The 22,624-nt window shown below is 45.1% G+C and overlaps 1 protein-coding gene across 2 annotated transcripts in view; it reads right to left on the bottom strand.

Annotated features, from left to right (window-relative positions):
- AGPAT5 (1-acylglycerol-3-phosphate O-acyltransferase 5) overlaps positions 1-17,904 on the bottom strand; it is a 126,424-nt gene extending 108,520 nt beyond the window's left edge. For both annotated transcript variants that reach the window (XM_074946830.1, XM_074946831.1), the window contains exon 1: positions 17,588-17,904. In XM_074946830.1, coding sequence (XP_074802931.1) covers positions 17,588-17,806 — 219 coding nt within the window. In that variant the 5' untranslated portion in view covers positions 17,807-17,904. The remainder of the gene's footprint in view (positions 1-17,587) is intronic.
- Between the last annotated feature and the right edge of the window lie 4,720 nt (positions 17,905-22,624).

Genomic DNA, 22,624 nt, shown 5'->3' with positions numbered 1-22,624 from the left:
TGGTTTTCAAAGCCTCTCTGATGCGTACCGCGCCCTCCTGTGCTCTTCTAACCGCCCTGGTGTCTGGCTGCGCGTAACCAGCAGCCAGGCGATTTGCCTCAACCTCCCACCCCGCCATAAACGTCTACCCCTTACTCTCACAGATATTGTGGAGCACACAGCAAGCAGTAATAACAGTGGGAATATAGGTTTCGCTGAGGTCTAAGCGAGTCAGTAAACTGCGCCAGCGCGCCTTTAAACGTCCAAATGCACATTCTACCACCATTCTGCACTTGCTCAGCCTGTAGTTGAACAGCTCCTGACTACTGTCCAGGCTGCCTGTGTACAGCTTCACGAGCCATGGCATTAAGGGGTAGGCTGGGTCCCCAAGGATACATATAGGCATTTCAACATCACCAACAGTTATTTTCTGGTTTCGGAATAAAGTCCCTTCTTGAAGCTTTTGAAACAGACCAGAGTTCCTGAAGATGCAAGCGTCATGTACCTTTCCCGGCCATGCCACGTTGATGTTGGTGAAACGTCCCTTGTGATCCACCAGAGCTTGCAGCACTATTGAAAAGTACCCCTTGCGGTTTATGTACTCGCCGGCTTGGTGCTCCGGTGCCAAGATAGGGATATGGGTTCCGTCTATGGCCCCACCACAGTTAGGGAATCCCATTGCAGCAAAGCCATCCACTATGACCTGCACATTTCCCAGGGTCACTACCCTTGATATCAGCAGATCTTTGATTGCGTGGGTTACTTGCATCACAGCAGCCCCCACAGTAGATTTGCCCACTCCAAATTGATTCCCAACTGACCGGTAGCTGTCTGGCGTTGCAAGCTTCCACAGGGCTATCGCCACTCGCTTCTCAACTGTGAGGGCTGCTCTCATCTTGGTATTCATGCGCTTCAGGGCAGGGGAAAGCAAGTCACAAAGTTCCATGAAAGTGCCCTTATGCATGCGAAAGTTTCGCAGCCACTGGGAATCGTCCCAGACCTGCAACACTATGCGGTCCCACCAGTCTGTGCTTGTTTCCCGAGCCCAGAATCGGCGTTCCACAGCATGAACCTGCCCCATTAGCACCATGATGCATGCATTGGCAGGGCCCATGCTTTCAGAGAAATCTGTGTCCATGTCCTGATCACTCACGTGACCGCGCTGATGTCGCCTCCTCGCCCGGTAGCGCTTTGCCAGGTTCTGGTGCTGCATATACTGCTGGATAATGCGTGTGGTGTTTAATGTGCTCCTAATTGCCAAAGTGAGCTGAGCGGACTCCTTGCTTGCCTTGGTATGGCGTCCGCACAGAAAAAAGGCGCGGAACGATTGTCTGCCGTTGCTCTGACGGAGGGAGGGGCGACTGACGACACGGCTTACAGGGTTGGCTTCAGGGAGCTAAAATCAAGAAAGGGGGTGGCTTTACATCAAGGAGTAGTTCAGGCAGGACTTCACGGAGGGTTCCAATAAAGAAATGGAGCACCTAAGTTATTGTTCTTATTGGAACAAGGAGGTTAGCCTGGCCTCTGATTGATACATGGCTAGATCTACCTCGCTGCACGTTCTCTGTGAGTGACTGCAATGTGACCTAGAGGAATGAGTCCCCTAGACAGGGGAGAAGGCAACTGAGTACAAAACAAATCTGGTCTATTTCTTGTTTTGATCCACTCCATCTATCTTTTACATCTTTGGCTGGCAGCAGACGGTGCAGAAGAACTGCATGCCATCCACATCTCATGGCTGCTCGGCAGAAGACGGTGCAATAGGACTGCTAGCAATCCATACTGCCTGCCTGCTCACCATAAGACGGTTCAATAGGACTGACTGCCGGACTTAAGAGAATGACCTGGTCAAGTCACTAAAAATTTAGTCCCTGCGCCCATGTCTGCCCAGGCGCTTCTGATCGACCTCACACAGGCGACCAGGAACACCCCGGACATGACGAGGACGGCTACCAGTCGTACTGTACCGTCTGCTGCCACAAGGCAATGGGTTGCTGCTACTGTGTAGCAATGCAGTACCGCGTCTGCCAGCACCCAGGAGACATACGGTGACGGTTACCTGAGCGGGCTCCATGCTTGCGGTGGTATGGCGTCCGCACAGGTAACTCAGGAAAAAAGGCGCGAAACGATTGTCTGCCCTTGCTTTCACGGAGGGAGGGAGGGAGGGAAGGGGAGACTGATGATATGTACCCAGAACCACCCGCGACAATGTTTCAGACCCATCAGGCATTGGGATCTCAACCCAGAATTCCAATGGGCAGTGGAGACTGCGGGAACTGTGGGATAGCTACCCACAGTGCAACGCTCCGGAAGTCGACTCTAGCCTCGGTACTGTGGAAGCACTCCGCCGAGTTAATGCACTTAATGCACTTCTGCGGGGACACACACACACGAATATATAAAACCGATTTCTAAAAAAAACGACTTCTATAAATTCGACCTTATTCCGTAGTGTAGACATACCCTAAGATGGCTTGCATCGATGAAGCTGTGCATGCATCTTCACTTGTATTTGTCTCCCACTGATGTAAGCTTTCCATTACGCCTACATTGTAACACCACTCCCCAACAATGGTGAACTACAGTCAAACTGAAGTTGACACCGTGCGAACGTAGACACTGTGTTACCTATGTCAATCTTAACAGTCCTCCAGCAGCTGTCCCACAATGCCCGACACTGACTTCTCTGATCACAATTATGAACTCCACTGCCCGGAGGTCATGGAGACCAGAAGACTTTTAAAACCCTGTGAATTTTTAAAATGCCTTGTCCTGATTGCCCAGCTTGGCGAGCACACCTAGCAGCTCTTCATTGCCATGCACAACTTCGCAGCTGACCATGCTGGCTACATGCTCCAATTTGTTCTCTGGACTGGAACGGACAGGATCTCCTGGGCCTGTGGGGAGAAGAGGGTATGCAAGCACAGCTCCTGACCAGCTGTAGAAATGTGGAAACCTACAAGCAGATTGCACGGCGGATGCAAGAGAAGGGGTACAACAGGGATCAGCAGTAGTGCCACGTGAAAGTGAAGAGAGTGTGTCAGACATATCAGGCAGCCAGGGAAGCCAGCAGTCAATCCAGTGCCAAGCCACAGACCTGCCACTTTTACAAAGAGCTGCATACCTACCACCAGCCCGCACACCACCGATATCGCCATGAAGCTTAAGTCACAGGCCCCTGGCATGAAGAAGGAGGAGGAGGAGAAAGAAGAGGCGATGCCATGAGCCACGACCTGTTTGAGACTCCACCGCAGTCCAGTCAGTCCTGGCAGTTGAGCATGGGTGAGCTCAATGCAGGAAAGGAACCTTGGCTAAGTGTGTAAATTTATTTTCCATTACAGTGATGGCAGCCCCAACTTAGCAGGACACAGCTATCAACTTTTCATTTATTTACTCGTACTAGAAGAGATAGCAGTAGAACAAAAAGAGAGCACATTGTCATCTGCTTTCCATTCCTCTGTAGAACAAGAGAGGGGCCATGTAGAGCACTTCGTTTACGTATAGGGATGTCCCTAGAATTTACCTGAACGATCTTGATGAAATTTTCATGACGGTGCTCTGCAATCCTCTCCAGAAGGTTTCTAGGATGGCAGCCCTATTTCTTCCTCCACAGTAGGACACTTTCCCTCGCCAGTCAGTGACAACTTTGGCAGGAAAAGTTCCAGTAAAAAGGGACTGGGTAGCGTTGGGATGCCCACAGGAGCTGTGCGCTCTCTGCCTTTGTTACCCTCATGAGTGAGATATCAGCTAACGTCACCACAGCCTATGGAAAATGGTACCAATTTTCAGTGCCATTGCCCTATAATCATAGTTTCGTGCAACCAAGCAATCCCCTCCTCATTTCCCTCACTCCTGGTCACCCACAGTCACCATGGCTGGTGCTAGAGTGCTTGTGTGTGGCACCATAAAGCAGAAGTATGTAATAAACATGTCTTGTTTTAAACTTTAGGGGAGCAAGGGAAGGGAGTTCTGAATCTTAACTTTCACTTTCCATTGTGATTATACTGACAATCATAGCTCTGTGTGTTTTATCTGTAGCTGCTGCTGTTGAGGCCTTGCGGGGTTCCCCTTCCACACCCAGAGAATGCCTGTGCCAGATAAGGAGGAGAAAGAAGATGACTTGGGATGACACATTCAGTGAGATTCTGTAAGCCAGGGCTGCATCAGATCATGAACAGAGGGCCTGGAGGATGAATAATACAGACTATATGGAGAAGGAAACAGCAAACAGGAGAAAGGTCTAAGAGGCCCCACAGGAAAAGGAGAGGTAGATGCACCAGGACATAATGGGGCTTCTCTGGCAGCACAAACAGATGCTGCAAACTCTTGTGGATCCATAGGCACAACAATCCCAGGCTCACCTCCCTTTGCAGTCCCTGGACAACCCTAGTATAGCACCTCCCTACACCCCCCCCCCCAACATTCCACGTGGCAACGAGGGCTGCATCCCTTTCTTACCGCTGCACACCAGGGAACATTCAGGAGAATCACAGCTTCACATACACTGACCTGTGAGAGCTATGACTGATGTATTTGTAGCTAAAATGAACCTGAATGTTCCTTCCTCTTCTTTACGCTCTGTTCCATAAATTTATTGAGGTTTTAATGTATTTGCTTTTAACTTGCACAGAATTTTTAAAGTGTTTTTGCTACTCAATAAAATTCTATTGTTTGGAAAATAATTCATCTTTATTAGTTCCCAACATATGCTGCAGAGTGCCTGACGGTACTGAAAGCACCCACTAGTAGTTTTACACACTGTGACACAACTCATAGGATCAGTGGCAAACACAGTGTAACAATCATAAATGTACAGCAAGCTCCACAAAATTAGTATGTGCATTGTCAGTGTTATATTCACAGATGTGCACTAAGCACCAAACAATTCCTTACAGGCACCCAAATTGCAGGTAGAGCACTGTACACCATGATGCATTACTGTGGCTTGCTGTTAAAATGCTCTTTCAAGTGCCTTATAGCTCTGCATTGAGTTCTTCTGATAGCCCTTATGTCTGGCTGTTCAAACGCAGCAGAGAACTGTTCCACCTCCGCCCACCACCCCGGCAACAACTTTTCCCCTTTTGCTTTAAAGATATTATGCAGGACACAGCAGACTGCTATAACCATTGGGATATTTTTCTCACTGAGATCCAATCTTTTGAGTAAACAATGCCACTATTCCTTCAATCTACCAAAAGTGCATTCAACTGTCATTCTGCACCTGCTGAGCCAATATCTGAATTTTCCCTTGGTGCTGTTGAGGTGGCCAGTGTACAGCTTCATGAGCCAGGGGACTAAGGGTAGGCTGGGTCCACTAGGATCACTATTGACATTTCAACATCACCAATGGTAATCCGCTGGTCAGGGAAAAAGTCCATGCTTGTAGCTTTCTGAACTGACCTATGTTCTTAAAGATGCAAGCATCATTCCTTTACCAGCCAACACTGATGTCATTGGAGCATTCCGAGTGACTCACGAGCATTTGCGTAACCATAGAAAAATAGCCCTTTCTGTTGATGTACTCTGTGGCAAGGTGGTCTGGTGCCAAAAGAGTGAAGAGGAGTGCCCTCTATTGCTGGAGTACCGCAGTTCAGGAACTCTACTGCTGCAAAGCCATCCATTATGTTCTGCAAATTGCCGAGAGTCACAGTTCTGCGTAGCAGGAGATGATTAATGGCCCTGTACCATTGCATGACAATGGCCTTGTAGCGGGGTAGTCACCCGCTCCTGCCCAGAGGGGCTTGAAACAGCCCAGGAGAGGGCTGTGGCTGGGGGCAAGTAGCTCCCAGGCTGACTGGGAAGTAGGCACAGCTGGGGCCACGCCCCAACAGACTACAGCTGGCCCTTATAAAAGGACTGTGAGCCAGACGTTCAGACAGAGTCTCCTCTAGCTGTGGAGAGAGACCGGCCTGGCTGCTGGGGAGCGTACCAGGGTACCTGAGGTGAAGCAGGGCTGGGGAAGGCCAAAGGAGCTAGGAGGCTCCAGACTGGAAAAGCCCCAGGCTGCAGGCCTGGCAGATGGCCTAAGACAGGGTACTGGGGTTGCCACAGGGCAGCCCAAGGGTAGGTGGAGGCAGCAGGTCCAAACCCCCCTTGCCTGTGATGAGTGGCTTGTACACTGCAGTCCGCCCCAGTGAATGGGGGTTAGGTGGTGACTGGCAGTAGCCATATACTGAGGCGAGGTGAGTCTCACATCGCAACGGGCCTCCACAGTGGATTTTACAACTCCAAAATGATTTCCCACTGACCGGTGGTAACAACTCAGCATTGCAAGTTTCCACCATGCAATCACCACTTGCGTCTCCACTGTCAGTGCAGCTTTCATTCTGGTGTTCCTAAGCCGGAGGGCTGGAGCAAGCCAGCACACAGATCCAGGAATGCGGCCCTATGCATCTGAAAGTTCTTCAGCCACTGCTCATCATCCCAAGTCTGCATTATGATGCAATCCCACCAGTCAGTGCTCATTTCTCCAGCCCAGAAGGAGCACTCCACCATTTCCAGCTGCTCCATGAACACCACAGCAGTATGCCCTCCAGGAAATCATCAAGTTGCAGAGGGGGAGGTTTAGGTTGGATATTAGGAAAAACTTTTTCACTAGGAGGGTGGTGAAACACTGGAATGCGTTACCTAGGGAGGTGGTGGAATCTCCTTCCTTAGAAGTTTTTAAGGTCAGGCTTGACAAAGCCCTGGCTGGGATGATTTAGTTGGGGATTGGTCCTGCTTTGAGCAGGGGGTTGGACTAGATGACCTCCTGAGGTCTCTTCCAACCCTGATATTCTGTGATTCTATGTTCCCCATGGCTCTTCTTGTGGCTCTGCAAAAACCAAAGATCATCCTGTTCTTGCAAAGCTCATGACAACAGTGCAAAGCTGTAAAGGTCCACGCTTTTGTCCAAGATGGCAGACAGTGATAAATCCTGTGTGGGTTCATGGGATTTTTAAAATAGGTGCAAAATTTATGGAATAGAGATGGCATTATGGGGTGGCGAAAACAGTATGATGGGGACTTGACCCTGTAGTCCCAGTCACCCGTTTCTGCCCTTCAATGCATTACAAAAACTTACCAAAAGAGAGTGTGCTGAACGGTGGCGAGTTGCATGCTGGGATACTTATCCATGGTGCACTGCACTGTGCCTCAAAATAAGCACTCCTGGTGAATACACACATTGCCGACGCAAGGAGTCAAGCAATATGTTAACTGCAGTGGCTTTATGCCGACATTACTTGCATTGGCAAAAATTTGCAGTCCTTATAGTGGGTGATTGATGGGAAGATGAAAGTCAATACACCCTTTAAGCAGGCCCTAATATAAATTACTAAAACACTGCATTTTCTAGAGAGGACTGCAGGTCCCTCAAGCACACACTGAAAAAGTAAAGTGAGAGGAAATCTATTTACAAGCTGAGATTTCAGCTGAACCAGATGAAGAGTATTGCCTGGAAAGTGAACATCTTGATTTTTTAAAAACTTGAAACCACTTCCCACCTAGAACAAGCTGTTCTAACTGACTTCATTAAGATAGCAAAAATGCCTGAAATAGTCTCCCCTATAATCCTGTAGCAAAGTCGTTCAAGGCTTATGAAAATTTGGGATTTCCTCAAAAGAGAGCTGAGTGACTCAAATACAATGTAAGAACTATTGTTTCCCAAGAACACACCTTCCTTTAATGAATAATTAGAATAATTAGAATAATGCTAAAATTTTCAAAAGTGACATGACACTTAGGAGCTTTTTGAAAATTTTATCCTTAGTCCCTCCCCTAACAGCAAGAATCAGGGACATTCTGACAGACATCATCTTTAGGAGTTCTAGTGAGAGAAACACTCTTGTACAGGACCTTATAGTTAACCTCTTGCAAAGGACTTGAAGAGGGCGCTCGTTAAATGTTATCTGTAACATTGTACAAATGTTTGTACAAAAGTATGCCCTAAACCAGGGGTGGCCAACCTGAGCTGGAGAAGAAGCCAAAAGATACCAATGTACACTGCCAAAGAGTCACAGTAATACGTCAGCAGCTCCCATCACTTCCCCCACCCCGCTCCCAGTGCCTCCCGCCCACTGGCGGCCCCACTGATCAGCACCTCCCCCTCCCTCCCTGATCAGTTATTTCATGGCATGCAGGAGGCTCTGGGGGGATAGGGGAGAAGTGAGGGCATGGCAGGCTTAGGGGAGGGGGCAGGAAGGGGTGGAGTGGGGGCAGGGCCTGTGGCAGAGCCAGGGTTTGAGCAGTGAGCACCCATCAGCACATTGGAAAGCTGGTGTCTGTAGCTCCAGCCCCGAAGTCGGTGCCTGTACAAGGAGCCGCATATTAACTTATGAATAGCTGCATGTGGCTTCGGAGCCACAGGTTGGCCACCCCTGCCCTAAACTCTTAGGCTGGCATGTACTTATCAATGAATCATGAGGGATGGAAAAGGAAGATAGTGAAAATGCTAGAGTTTCTTCATTTGTGACTCAGGATAAGATTTTCATAAGCACCTATTCTCTATTTTCAAAAGTGCTTTTGAAGCCTAAATACTACTGACTTTCAGTGGAACGCAGGCGCCAAAGTTACTTTTGAAAATGTTACTTAAAAATTTTCAAAAGTGCCTTACTTAGTTCTCCAACACTTCTCTGGTCTAACAGCAATGTGTGATTCTGTAAATGATATTCATGTTATAAACATGATGCAGTCTGAAATTTAATTTTTTAGTATATATAGGCATATGTTCAAATAAGCAGAATTCACCCAAGTATGAGTGACTAATTTTAAATGCAAATCAAAATAACTCGAAACAAACTAGTCTCTCGCTCCAATACTTATGATCATCCAACTCCCCATCTATTATAGTGGGGTTGCTTTGCACATATTGAGTGACAGAAGCAGGGGGAGGGGAAAGAAGATTTTCCTCATTTCACTCTGCATAAAGTTTTTAAAAAATAATCCAAAATAGATAAGGGAAGTTTTCTCCTCAACAGAACACTTCTTTATATCTGAAGTGTCAGGATCTCTTTCATCCAAACCTATTTTCAAATCTAACACTACTAAGGGACCCTAGGATAAATTCTGTTCTGCTATACCACTTTAAGTCTGAATAATTCACTGAAGTAATTCACTGTCAATCCAGAGTAACACCCAATTTTTTCAAACGATGTTAAGAGTGGCAATAGCAGAGCAAGAGGGGCACTATACCAAATATAAAGGAGTCTTTTCTCATTCTGTTAACAGTCAACTGTACATAAACTATTTGGTTGTATTAAATATAAAGCTGTTGTGGATATTTTCATGATCCATTATCTACCAGTTAATAACTATGATGACAAAAAAGGGTCAATGCAGTTCAAACAATTCCTGAAGAGTTATAAGGTCAATCAAAGTAGGAAAATCTGCAAAACAGATGCTTAATAAGAGAAGGTGGTTTCACTATACTAAATAAGGCAACAGCTACACATTGGTCACCCTTTCAGTTGCTCGGCCACCACTGGGGTAAAATGTATCTGAGGAGAGAAACTATCCCTATATGAATGTTCAGAGGATAGAGCACTAGATTGAGAGCCAGGAGATTTGACTTAATTACAGACAGGATTGTAAAAACGGAGAGTCAAGAGATCTGACTTAATCTAAACAATCCTGTTTGTGATTAAGTTAAATCTCCTGACTCTCAATCACAAACAGGATTGTTTAAATGATTGTTTAGAAATGCAAATCCTTCTAGTTCATCCTCTTGTTCTTGCAGCTGAACCTGCCTTCAAACACAAAGCCTTTTTTGTTTTAATCCCCCAAGGTATTATTCATAAGTCCTTTTCTCTTTAGTGCTAGCCAGCATATATTTTTGACTTCTTAGGATTTCCCTAGATGCATAACTTTATATTTACTGACAATTCCACATGTTGGTACTAGATACAGATACAACCTTCGATCGCTGACATCATTATGAAACTCAAGTACAGTCATAACTTGGAGATTAAAAAGACAGTGCAGTTTACAAGACTGTCCAAACAAGTTTTTACTAGTTTGCCAACTGCCGGAGCTTTTAGGTTACTTTTGGTTTTGACAATAGAAGCTTGATTTCAGAAATGCTAAGTGCCCACAACTTCAATCAAAGACAATGGGAGCAACAAGCACAAAACACCTCAATGTCAGGCCCTGTATGATTTAATTGAATCTCCCAGTGCTGGCCCCTAACATATAGTCACAGGCTGCAATATATCAAACTTCTACTTGGCATCCAGCTGAATGGTAAACACCGTCTCTGTGTGTTTAAATGGGACACCACTTTCACTCTCAGTGGCAGTCAAAGGCAATCAGAATAGAAATTAAGCACAGATAGATAGACACACATTATCTATCTTGCATGCATACATGCACCCCCAGTGTGGGATTTTCTGCATCTTGTAGCATGAAACACATACCCAAAAATATGTTTGAGACATACCGAGTATGGCCAAAGTTTCACTCAGGTGCCTAACTTTAGCTACCTAGATCTATTTGTGGATTTAGGTATCTAAAGTTAGGTATCTACGTTTGGAAACTTTATCCATTGTGCTTAAGCAGCATCATTTAACACCTGTACAATAATATACACAAAGAAATATTGAACTATATAAGGCACATATTCCTTAGTAAGAATCCTCTTCCTGACTATCCCTAAGTTGGTCCAATAAAAGATTTTACCTCCCCCACCTGGTCTATCTAACATCCCTAGTGAGACAGTTTATTCTAAAACCAGTCTCTGTGAGTGTCCAGTTGGGAAATAATTGTGAAAAAGTAGGGATCCTTTCTAAAGTTTGTGAAAGTCAGACCCAAACAATGGGTCATAATTTTAAAACTTAGGGTCAGGTCCCAACATTTCCTTGTTTCGTTACCTTATATCATGAGATTTAGCACTCCTCTATAGTGTCTGTCATTAAAGGGATGCTCTTTCTAGGGATAGTTAACTTTCATTCCCATCAACACACTCATTATAGTCTCAAACCTGTCCCCTTAGCCATTCCCAAACTTTTCCCACCCATTTGCCTCACTAAGAGCTTCTAGCATTAGACAGGAATACCAGGCTGTGACTATACTGGACTTTTCCCCCCAACATATCTCATGATTGCTACAATAGCATCTCCAGTGGCAATATCAGTGAGAGCTCTAGGAAAAACAAGGCATTCCTGGCCATCAGCAGCTAACATTTTTAAACACAGCTGTCCTTGTCTACTAGGTGCCAAGTTGTTTTTTAACTATGTGTTAGTCAGCACATTTTCTAACACCATGCCGCTTTCCCAGTACAGACTAGGCCAAAGCGTTAAAAACTCTTGGTCTATGAATGTATACAGGTCCAAACTTTAACTCCCATTGCAGAAAGCATATTACACAACGTAGCGTACTTGTGGTGTAGTACATACTCTGTAATGGATGTTAGAAACAACATGGTTGTGCTGACTATAATTGTAGAAGCATTACCAATGAGACACATCCAATTCTCCTAATAACTTGAGCCCTATTAAAATTAGAATTTCATAATGCTTCTAGAAGCATCACTTCTAACATTTCCTGCTCCAAAGAGGGTGCAAATGGAGACAGAAAGGTAGATGTGTACATGTTGGACAAGGAAAATAAACCCAAAAACCATTCACAGTAAATCAGGCATGGATTTTATATCAGTCAAAACCCTGCAGTTTGAATATAATTCTTAAAGAAATCATCACTCTGGCTGCTGCTTTAACATTTCTACATTGCCAGTCAACCCAAATACCAAACAAAATTAGAAAAGATTACAATAAAGAGCATTTACCTCTCACCAGCTGTGAAACACATGCACAACCACCACAGGCATTAATTTCATCACCCTGACGGCAACTGGGATAGGAGTCTAAATCAGCGTTTCTCAAATGCGGCCAAAGCCTCCTGGGCTGTTCTTGGGGGTGGTGGGGTAGTGAGGGGAAATGGCAAAGTAGTGGTCCCTCCCTGTTGCTCCTGGATGCACCGCCTTGGTGTTGGTTGCTGGGGCTGCCAGCAGGGGTTGGATTCTGCCCCCTTCTGGAGACACCTGGGGCACAACGCTGGAGGAGCAGGCAGCCACTGAGTTCCCCACCTTCACAGGGGCAGTGAGGCTCAGTCTTTGGGTTTCAGCCCAGTGGAGGCAGGCTCTGACCATGGGGCTTCAGATTCCAGCCCTGGACTCTGGCTGTGTGGCAGCAGGCCTCAGGCTCCAGCCACACGGCCCCATCTGTGGGGCTTCAGGAGCTGGACACAGGGCTTCAGGCTCCAGCCCACAAGTATTTTAGGAAAAAAATACGAGAGCGGCCACCAGCAAGAGTTGGTGGCCGCACTCTGAGGCCAGTCCACCAAAAAAGTTGTCCTGAGAACCCCTGGTCTAAATGGTCACTGAGAGGTGAAAGGCTTTACCATATCCCATTTCCAATTCTTTCAACCATTCAAGCACTCTAATCACAGAAATATTTTTAAACATTTTAGTTTTCACAGTCACACCTTGAAATAAGAACATACAAACTCTGGGCTCCCTGAAGGCAAGGGTACAGAACTGCTTCAAAACATAAAGGTGAATTCAAAAAGAAACAATAGACATACTAACAGATAATAAACTAAGTGAACCAACTGCAAATAGCCCACATATTTGATGATTTAGAAACTTGGGGCCAAATCCACAATTAGCATAGCAAATGCTACCCCAATGACTCAGAGGAGTTGCACCTGTTTGTGTCAGTGGCCGTTCTGACCCACCATGTCATTCAGTAACATCCTTTGCTGTCAAATTTTCTATTCACTTTAAACTAAATTTAAAAAGTGTTTAAACATCTTATATATGTGCTAGCTAGAAAAAATATATTGTAACACTGCTGTAGCTCACAGCAGAGCAAAGAGGAGTCAACAGCTAAGTCAAAGAAAAATAGAAATGTATCTTAAGAACACAATGATCTCGCAACAAGATAGACGTGTGAGGGAAAGGAATGTGGCAATTATCCATGTCCCACTTTTCAGCAGATTGCATTTACACATTTCAGTATTATAAGTTTGTAATCCAAGCTAGTGCTCCTGGGCGTTGTCAGAACGTAGCATACAGATTTATTTTAATAAATATTTATAGCATGTGAATCACAACAAAGTGCATGAATATCAGTTAAAATATAGTTATACTCTGAAAAATGGCTCTAAGTGGCATCATGGGATTTCATGTTTACAGTCACAATGTGTCTGACTAAACTGACTTCATTTGCAGGTTAGGAAGTTTTTTCTAATTGCCAACTCTGTAAAGTCACTCTGGGTTCTGAAAGCCAAGCGACACATCATTATCAGTAATAAGACTGCATTTGAAAATTCATTAACAGTTTTGTTGATTACGTGAGAGCCACAACAGAATCTAGTTCTCTCTTTCATTGCTGTATGGGATCTGCAAAGCTATCAGGAGCAAAAAGCATATTTTTGGCAGGAAGGTAAGCAGATATGACTCAGAAAATATAAGAACAGCAGCTGATTGAGTAAGAAGGCACTGCTTCTCCATGATCACTGACCAGAACCACACTCTAAAACAAAATGCTGGAGCAGCGGTTCCTATAGTTGTAGAGCTCTGCAATAACAACTATATATTTAAATTTAATTTCTACTCCCAATCCCTATAGGTTATTACATATCAGACTAGCTCTGCTACATAATTAAATATATATCCCAGTTTCCATTTTATTTCACAAATTTAAATTTAAAGTGTTTGCTATAAAGTTAAAATTCATATGCAGCATGGAGGAGGGTTTTTGTTTTTATGAACTCAAGTTGGTTAGAAACCCTAAGTTAGAGGAATGAAAAAAACTGTGTGTAATTAGATACTTTGTGGATTAACAGCTGTTGCTACACAGAAACCTCCTTTTCTCTCCTCTCCATTCCTGCAAAAATAAGATACACTATTATTTAATTTAGCTAAAAAAATAATCTACATATAGGACTCAACTCACAGTGTTAACCCAGTAAAACTTCCATTGATATCAATGGAAATTTCATGACAGATAGGATATCAAAAGCAGGCACATCCAATATTTATGACAGAATAGATATATTACTGCATTAAAAATCCACAAATCATGCAAATATAACAGATCCAAAGAATCCTGGACAGGATACAGTCTCAAATAAAATGATCTTTTCCAGTTCTGCCACTGTCTCACAGTACAACTTTGAGCAAGTCACTTAAAGCCCTAATCCAGCAAAGCATTTAAACTTATGTGTAGTTTTATTGACTTCAGTGACACTATGTATATACTTAAGTGCTTTGCTTGATCAGATCCTTAACATCTTGTTTCCCTGTCTGTAAAACCAGAGAATGATTTAAGCTACATCTTTTTCATTTCTACTAATTTATGCAATTCATCATCCAGTAATTTAGCTCCCCCAGGTGAGATGTTAGGATGCTTTAATGTTTGTAAAGCAATTTGAGAGCCCTGATGAAGAGTGCTATAGAAGTATAATGTTAACATTCTTATATCCTATTTTTGTTGTTTGATTTGAGTTTAGTGATATTTTACTATAAGCACCAGGCCTTGATATTTAGGGAAAAATTGTTGCCTGCCCTGTTAACCTAATTATATGCCCCAAAGTAGCAGTTTCAAGATTATGGCCCCAATCCAGCAAACATCTACTTAAGTGTTTGCAAGGTTGGGGCCTATGCCATGACCTGATCCCTCTCCAAGTTAAGAGCTATGGAATATTTTTCAGAGAAATGCAATCAAGAGTAGTAAAATGTGTACATAAAATGAGTTTCAGGGATTCTCTCTCCTACACCTGAAAATGCTGAAAGTACCAGGTATTTGGCATTTCTCTGACTAATTCTTACTCTCAGTTTCCCTCTTCCCTCCCTTTATTTTTCCATCGCCTGGTTTTAAGCCACAAGCTTTATTCCACAAGCACTGGTCTTGGGGACTGGTCTTGGGGACTTCAGTTGACCCTTTGTTAGCTTTCGGTTCCTTTCTGTTCCCTCTTTCTTTTTAGCCTTGCCTGCACTGCACTTTTTCCAAAGATCATCCACTGTTGCAATTCTTAGCAGGGTTACTTGATCCTATGACAAAAATAGCAACTGATGGTCTATGTTGCCATCACTGATAGACTTGCACTGAAGCAACTGAGGGAAATTAAGAAAAAAGCACAGCATTGGCATAGCTAGTGGTTTTCTTGATGTTTCCCCTTCTATGTCTTTCCTGGACATTCTCTATTCTTATTTTCTTATGAGTTAGTGCTAGATTTTCAACAGAGCAGGCATTTTTCAATGATAAGTGTCCTGTTCATAATATTTACCCCAGGGCACCCTCCTAATAGGAAATCTGAACCATATATTTATTCTGTTATGGTTTACATCAAACATATATTCTTGATTTTGAATTTTGTCCTTAAGATTGGTTGAGTTAAACGGCTAGCCTTTCACCTCTGGCAGATCAATTCTAATAAATAATAATGTACTGAGATCTTTGGATGGAAGATATTATGTGAATACAAGGCTGTGAACAAAGAGTAAGCAATTAACATCACCCTGTGACATAAGGAAGTATTGTTTTTCTGATTGTACAGATGTGGAAACAGAGACAGAAGTTAATTGAGTTGGCCACAGTAACACAATTTGTGGCACAGCAGGGAACAGAACTCCCAGATCTTAGTCCTGTGCCTTAAACACAGCACTATCCTTCCTCCCTGTTCTAGTTTATATCACAAATCAAATGAGTTAGTGCTCCTTATGCATTTAACTTCCACACAGGAGAAGTCCAAGTTTAGCATTGAAAGGCACTAACAAGCTTGTAAACAAAAATATGCACATCGCTAACTTGGCTCCTGAAGTCTCCAAGAATGCTAATGCTTGGAGGCATAGTCTTGTTACAGAACTGGAGTCAAGAGATCTGGGCTCCATTTCCAGTTCTGTAACAAACTTCCTGTGTGAACCTGGCCAAACGATTTAGTCCTACATTTTCAGAAGCATACACAATTTTGATTACCCATCTTCAGACACTTAGGGCTTATATTCATAGGTGCGGAGCACCTGCAGCTCTTATTGACTACAGTTGGACCTATAAGGGGTGCTCAGTTGCTCTGAAAATCAGGGCATAGGTGATTCATAATGGAGATCCAAAACTAAGATATTTTTGAAAATGTAGGCCTTAACATCTCTATACTTCAGTTTCTCCTACTCTAAATGGAGATGTAACCCCCCCCCCACAGCGGCATTAGGAGACTTTTCATTAATATCTGTAAAGTGTTTTGAGATTCTCCAAGATAAGGTGCTCAATAAAGTATAATTATTTGCACACAGATGCACATTGACAGCGGCAACAGACGGCTGAAACTTGCAAGAGAGGCCACCAATTCTGGGTTCCTAACTTGAGGTCTTGAACCTGAATTCAGAACTGCTGAGTGATCACAGCTCCTATTAACTTCAGTTGACCCAAAACTTGGGCAAATGAGTAGTACAAATATTAAGACATTATGTTTACTTTCATTAGTTATAATAATTTAAACTATTAGCAGCAATATAGTAAGGAATTTCATTTTACATACTATTTTATCTCAAAGGTATCCCTTTAACACTCCCTCTACTTTGAATTAGAGGATAATAGAAAAAGTCCAACCTGAAACCCAAGTCAGACATCAGCAATACCCAAGCTGTATTCATAGTGTTCAGCACTACAGATATGTTTGGATCCATTATTTGCAAAGGACTGAAGGAAGGTCACAAAGGACTGAAGGAAGGTCACTCAAGTTTTGCTTTGGGTAGCAGTAGCAACATCTAGTAGTTTCATTAACTCTGCTTGCCTTACTCGTGACTATTATTTTAATACCTATCTATTTAGTATCATGATTGTGCAAAAGAGACAACACGGTTCAGTTGTTAAAAGCACTAACTGGGGGGGTCTGGATTCCATAGCATTATTGTGCCCATGTCTCTTCCCCACTGTATGACTCAGTTTCCACACCTGTAAAATGAGCATAACAATACTTGCCTTCCTTTGTAAAGTACTTTTAGAGCTGTGAATAAAAAGTGCAGATAAAAACTTTTTGTGATGATTCTTTACAAAATAAGAGAGTTGGAGCCCCCCAAGAGCTTACAATGGAAAGGTCAGAGCCTTCACAGAAGTCAGTAGGAGTTTTACCACTGACTTCCAAGAGTGCTGCTCAAGGGCGTCAAGGTCAGTGGCAGCAATCAAGGGCAGCTCGCTTAGTTGCAAAACCGAGACAAGAACAGGAAGGAGTGACGAGGTTGAAGGGAGAGGTTGTGCAAACAGAGGGTTAGGTGGGCAATCACAACATCCAGTGGTGGTCTGAGTATATTTTCTTTGCCTTCATGCTACTCTGACCTCAGTGAGACTACTCGGGGGAGCAAGGCTAACATCTGCCTAAGTATTTACGAGGGCACCAGTTTAGGTGCAACAAATGCTTGCCGCGGGGTGACCAGGCTCCGCCCGCTCTGAGCAGTCCATGTAGTGGCACCCGAACGGCACGGCGATGGGTGGATTCACGAGTCCCAGGGCAGATCCCGGGCCCTCCACGTGGCAGCTGACTGGCAGTGACCCCAAATGCAGCCCTCCCTTCCCCCCGCCCCGGGCCCCCCGCTCTGCTCGCTGCCCTCTCCCGGTGCCAGGCGCGGCGGGTTCACCTGCACGCCGGTGTAGCGCTCGAAGAAGAAGAGCACCATGCTCTGGTAGATGGTGTAGAACCGGTCATCCAGCTCCCGGTAGAAGCGGGCGGGCAGCAGGGCGGAGAGCAAGCGCCAGGCGCCCCAGGCCAGCACGTAGGTCGGCGCGGTGCCCATCATCACGGCGGCGGGCAGGACGTAACGCATGGAGTAGGTGTGCAGCACCAGGGACAACAGCATCTTCCCGGCCCGGCCTCACCGCCCCTCAGCATCCACGTGCGCCGCGCCCGGCGGGGCTGAGAGCGCGTCCGGTCTGCCTCCAGCCGCCTCCGGCCCCCAGCCGCATGGCCCGCCCGGCGGGCGCGGGCAGGGGCGGCGCCCGGCTAGGGCTAGGGCGAGCGCGCCGGCGGCGGCGGCGCGGGGGCTGGGCCGGGCTCAGCGCTGCCCCTCAAACGCCTCCCCTTGGCCACCAGATTGCCCGGCGGCAGCAGCGGCGGCGGCGCGGGCCGCAACAAGGTGGCTCCTCAGTGGCTGCAGGGAGACTTCCGGGGGCGGGCAGAGACCGGAGGCCGCCGCCCCGCGTAGCTCGGCGGCGGGTGCTGGTGGGGCTGGAGCCTGGGCGGCGTGAGGTGTGTCCCCGGGACAGGGCTGGGTAGCGACGGCGGGGACCAGGCAGCTCTTGCCCTCCCCGCCCTTCCCCTCCCCCCATGCTGCGTCCCGGGCAACCGCCCGCCGCCCCAGGTCCACCCTGGGCACCCACTCTCCTTCTCCCCCCTCCCCCCACAGCCCTGGCCACCCTCTCCTCCCAACCCCCATCCTGGGCACCTGCTGCCCCCTCCCCAGTCGCGGGCACCCCTTACCCCCCATAGCCCGTCTCAGGTACCGCCAGCCCTCACCGCCGTCTTGGGCCCTGCTGCCCCCTCCCCAGCCATATTCTAGTCACCCGCTGCCTCACAGCCCCATCCTGGGCCCCTCCCACTCTTAACCCCTATTCTGGACGCCTGCCCCCATCCACACAGATACGCCCCCATCCTGGGTGCCCGCCACCCCCAACCCCTGTCACCAGGGGAGCAGGCTTAGTGAGGCTTCCCCCAGTTTATAGCTGCTGGGATGCCAGTGTAGCAAGATGCTGGTGACACAGTTTTCAGTGTGTGCTGGCGGTCCTTCTCTGTGAGTGTTGCCTAGGAGTTGCCATACTGGATAGTAAACTGCAGGCTCCTTGAGACAGGAACCATCTGTCTGACCCATGTTTGTACAGTGTCGAGCACCATGGGGGTCCAAAGCATTACTGCAACACAAATAAATAATAACAATATGCTATCTTTAACAGTGGCCACCTGCTTCAGAGAAAGGTGCAAGACACCATGTAGGGGACACTTATATAATAACCGGCCCACAGAGGAAATTTCTTACTAAGCCCTGTCAGTGGATTGTTTATACCTATCAAAAAAGTTCTTTTCTGGAAACCTGGGCTGCTCATTTTTATGGAAAGGGCTGCTAGGGCCACCTATTAGCAAGGTGCCTGACGCATCCCATTCTAAGACCCTGTTTTCAGTTGTTTATAGTTTTGCCATAGTGTAACTGTTCAGCCTGAAATTTTATATCCTGGGTGTCTGCCTCAAACTGATTGTTTTGGGTTTTTTTGTTTGTTTAATTTCAGCCAAAATGGTTCAGCTTTTTCCATGTAGTTTTCATGATCATTTAAAGAGTACAACTCTTGTACTGATGTTTAGGGTTTGTCTACATGGGGAAATTTACTAATATACTGCTACAGTTATACTGGTATAATTCCACATGTGGAAGCATTTATTCTGGAATAAGTGTCCACGTGGGAACGTACATCAGCATAATTATATATATCAGTAAAATTATGCTGGTAAATTTCTCTGTGTGGACAAGCCCTCAGCTGCTATGTATCAGAGCTGACCAGAACACAATTCTGTTTCATGACAGCTTTTGAAATCTGGAATGAAACTCAAATCTTTTGAACGCTTTTGTGAAAATGAAATTGTATCAAAATTTATTTTTTGATTTAGTTTTTCAATTCAGGAAGTTTGTGTGTGTCTACCAGGCTAAAGCCATACACTCCCTCTCTCCTCCCCTTTCATGCTGAAAATTTTGTTGAAACCAAAATGTCTCTGCAAAGCATTTCAGTTTAGATGAAACAGCATGTTTGACAAATTGTGTTTTTTTTAAGATGAGATAGCAACCTGGTGTGTCTAAAGTTCATGTAGTTTGGTTGTTGGTGAGAGGAATTTCGGTTAGGCCTTCCAGCCTTGCAAACGAGGTTTGTTTGGTTCACAGATGTGTCTGTATTCATTTCTCTGTCTAGAGCTTCCACCTATAAATTCCCCCACCCCACAAATCAAACTAAACAATTCATACCATACAATGGCATTTTACCTAACTCCACTCTTTTCCTCCAGAAGGAATGCTGAAATGTAAAGCACTAGAGGCAACAGCTTAAAATATTAAAACTATTCCTCATAGCGTTAATTACATGATGGTATTGGCAAATTTAATCACCCACAACCAGTAAATATTAATTAGAATGCATGAAACCAGATAATGTCACAAAAAAATCAAACACATAAATATAAAATACTATGTGAATACCAACTTAAGTATGAACATTTAAACTCACAAGTTTGGAAAGTCAGAGTTCACAGCAACATTAACATGGTCATATTGCACAGATGACATAGTATTTCAAGTTACTTCTCATGAGATCACAGTATTTTGTTTCTGTTCAGTGGTCTAGGACCAATATTTGGAAAAACATCCTGTTTGGAAATAATTTGCTCTGCTCTACCAAAGGTGTCCTACTATCAACAAGTCACATAACAGTCCATAAAATCATGTTATTCTGATTACCATTTTGTTTTTTCACTTCAGTTTCAATGTGATTTTTTGCAACCAACATCTTTTGACTTTCTAGAGATGGAAATTCATACTTTTTATACCATTTCAAAACTGGTATTCCATTCATGTTTAGATATAAGTTTGAGACAGAAGCCAATAAGATCATGTCAGAACTCAAACGGAGGGGAAAAAGGCAAGGTGGTAATTAGAACATTATGATCGTGTGGTCTGATATCTTATGCTCTGCTCGGGCTGGAGATTAATTATTTTTGCACCTGGAAAGATGGAATTCTGAAGCAAACTTGACTTTGCAACTTAAATTTGGCCCCCTGTGCATATGATTGTGATAAAGTCTCTAGTTATATGATCATATGGTATTTTTTATAGGACTTCTACCTGGCAGCTTTTAAATATTGTGTTTTCTCCTCATTATTCAATGTGTCTCTCCATACCTTATTTAGTGCACAGTATTCAAACCCTGTTCTGAAGACAGAATTATAAATTTTCTCATGGCTCTTCTATGGTGTGCATCACTTTAGTGTCAGAATGCTTTACTACCCCTTTTGTGAAGATGTGTGGGTGGTAGTATTATCCCCATTTTACAAATAAGAAATTGAAATACAGAGAGAACAAGGTCAAAAGTATTCAGTAATTTTGGGTGCCTAATTAGAAATGACTAGCATCTGATTTTTCAGATTACTTAGCATTTTTTACATTTGAAGCACAGCTTCCACAGCTCAGCACTTCCCCGTATCAGACCCTAGGGTATCAAGCTGAGCACTGTGGCAGGATGTACTAGGCATTTGCTACACCTGGCCAAAGGCCCCACCACCTTGGCACTCCTTGCACTAAGAAGGTGCCCTGTTAGTAGGGAAGAGCAGCAAGTTTAGATCTACAGGGTTGCCTAGAGAAGATGATGAACTGCAGGCAGAACCAGCAAGAGTTGGCCTTTCAGCACTTATAAGGGCTGGTAGCAGGCTGAGGCCATTCATAGAATCATAGAATATCAGGGTTGGAAGGGACCTCAGGAGGTCATCTTGTCCAACCCCCTGCTCAAAGCAGGACCAATCCCCAACTAAATCATCCCAGCCAGGGCTTAGTCAAGCCTGACCTTAAAAACTTCTAAGGAAGGAGATTCCACCACCTCCCTAGGTAATGCATTCCAGTGTTTCACCACCCCCCTAGTGAAAAAGTTTTTCCTAATATCCAACCTAAACCTCCCCCACTGCAACTTGAGACCATTGCTCCTCGTTCTGTCATCTGCTACCACTGAGAACAGTCTAGCTCCATCCTCTTTGGAACCCCCTTTCAGGTAGTTGAAAGCAGCTATCAAATCCCCCCTCATTCTTCTCTTCCACAGACTAAACAATCCCAGTTCCTTCAGCCTCTCCTCGTAAGTCGTGTTCCAGTCCCCTAATCATTTTTGTTGCCCTCTGCTGGACTCTTTCCAATTTTTCCACCTCCTTCTTGTAGCGTGGGGCCCAAAACTGGACACAGTACTCCAGATGAGGCCTCACCAATGTCAAATAGAGAGGGACGTGATCGTTCCCCTCTCTGCTGGCAGTGCCCCTACTTATACATCCCAAAATGCCATTGGCCTTCTTGGCAACAACGGCACACTGTTGACTCATATCAAGCTTCTCGTCTACTGTAACCCCTAGGTCCTTTTCTGCAGAACTGCTGCCTAGCCATTCGGTCCCTAGTCTGTAGTGCTGCATGGGATTCTTCCGTCCTAAGTGCAGGACTCTGCACTTGTCCTTGTTGAACCTCATCAGATTTCTTTTGGCCCAATCCTCTAATTTGTCTAGGGCCCTCTGTATCCTATCCCTACCCTCCAGCGTATCTACCAGTCCTCCCAGTTTAGTGTCATCTGCAAACTTGCTGAGGGTGCAATCCACACCATCCTCCAGATCATTAATGAAGATATTGAACAAAACCGGCCCGAGGACTGACCCTTGGGGCACTCCACTTGATACCGTCTGCCAACTAGACATGGAGCCATTGATCACTACCCGTTGAGCCCGACAATCTAGCCAACTTTCTATCCACCTTATAGTCCATTCATCCAGCCCATACTTCTTTAACTTGCTGGCAAGAATACTGTGGGAGACCGTGTCAAAAGCTTTGCTAAAGTCAAGGAATAACACGTCCACGGCTTTCCCCTCATCCACAAAGCCAGTTATCTCGTCATAGAAG

The sequence above is a fragment of the Natator depressus genome, chromosome 3 (assembly GCF_965152275.1).
Source record: "Natator depressus isolate rNatDep1 chromosome 3, rNatDep2.hap1, whole genome shotgun sequence".
Classification (NCBI taxonomy): Eukaryota; Metazoa; Chordata; order Testudines; family Cheloniidae; genus Natator; species Natator depressus.
This window is presented reverse-complemented; position numbering and strand designations above follow the sequence as displayed.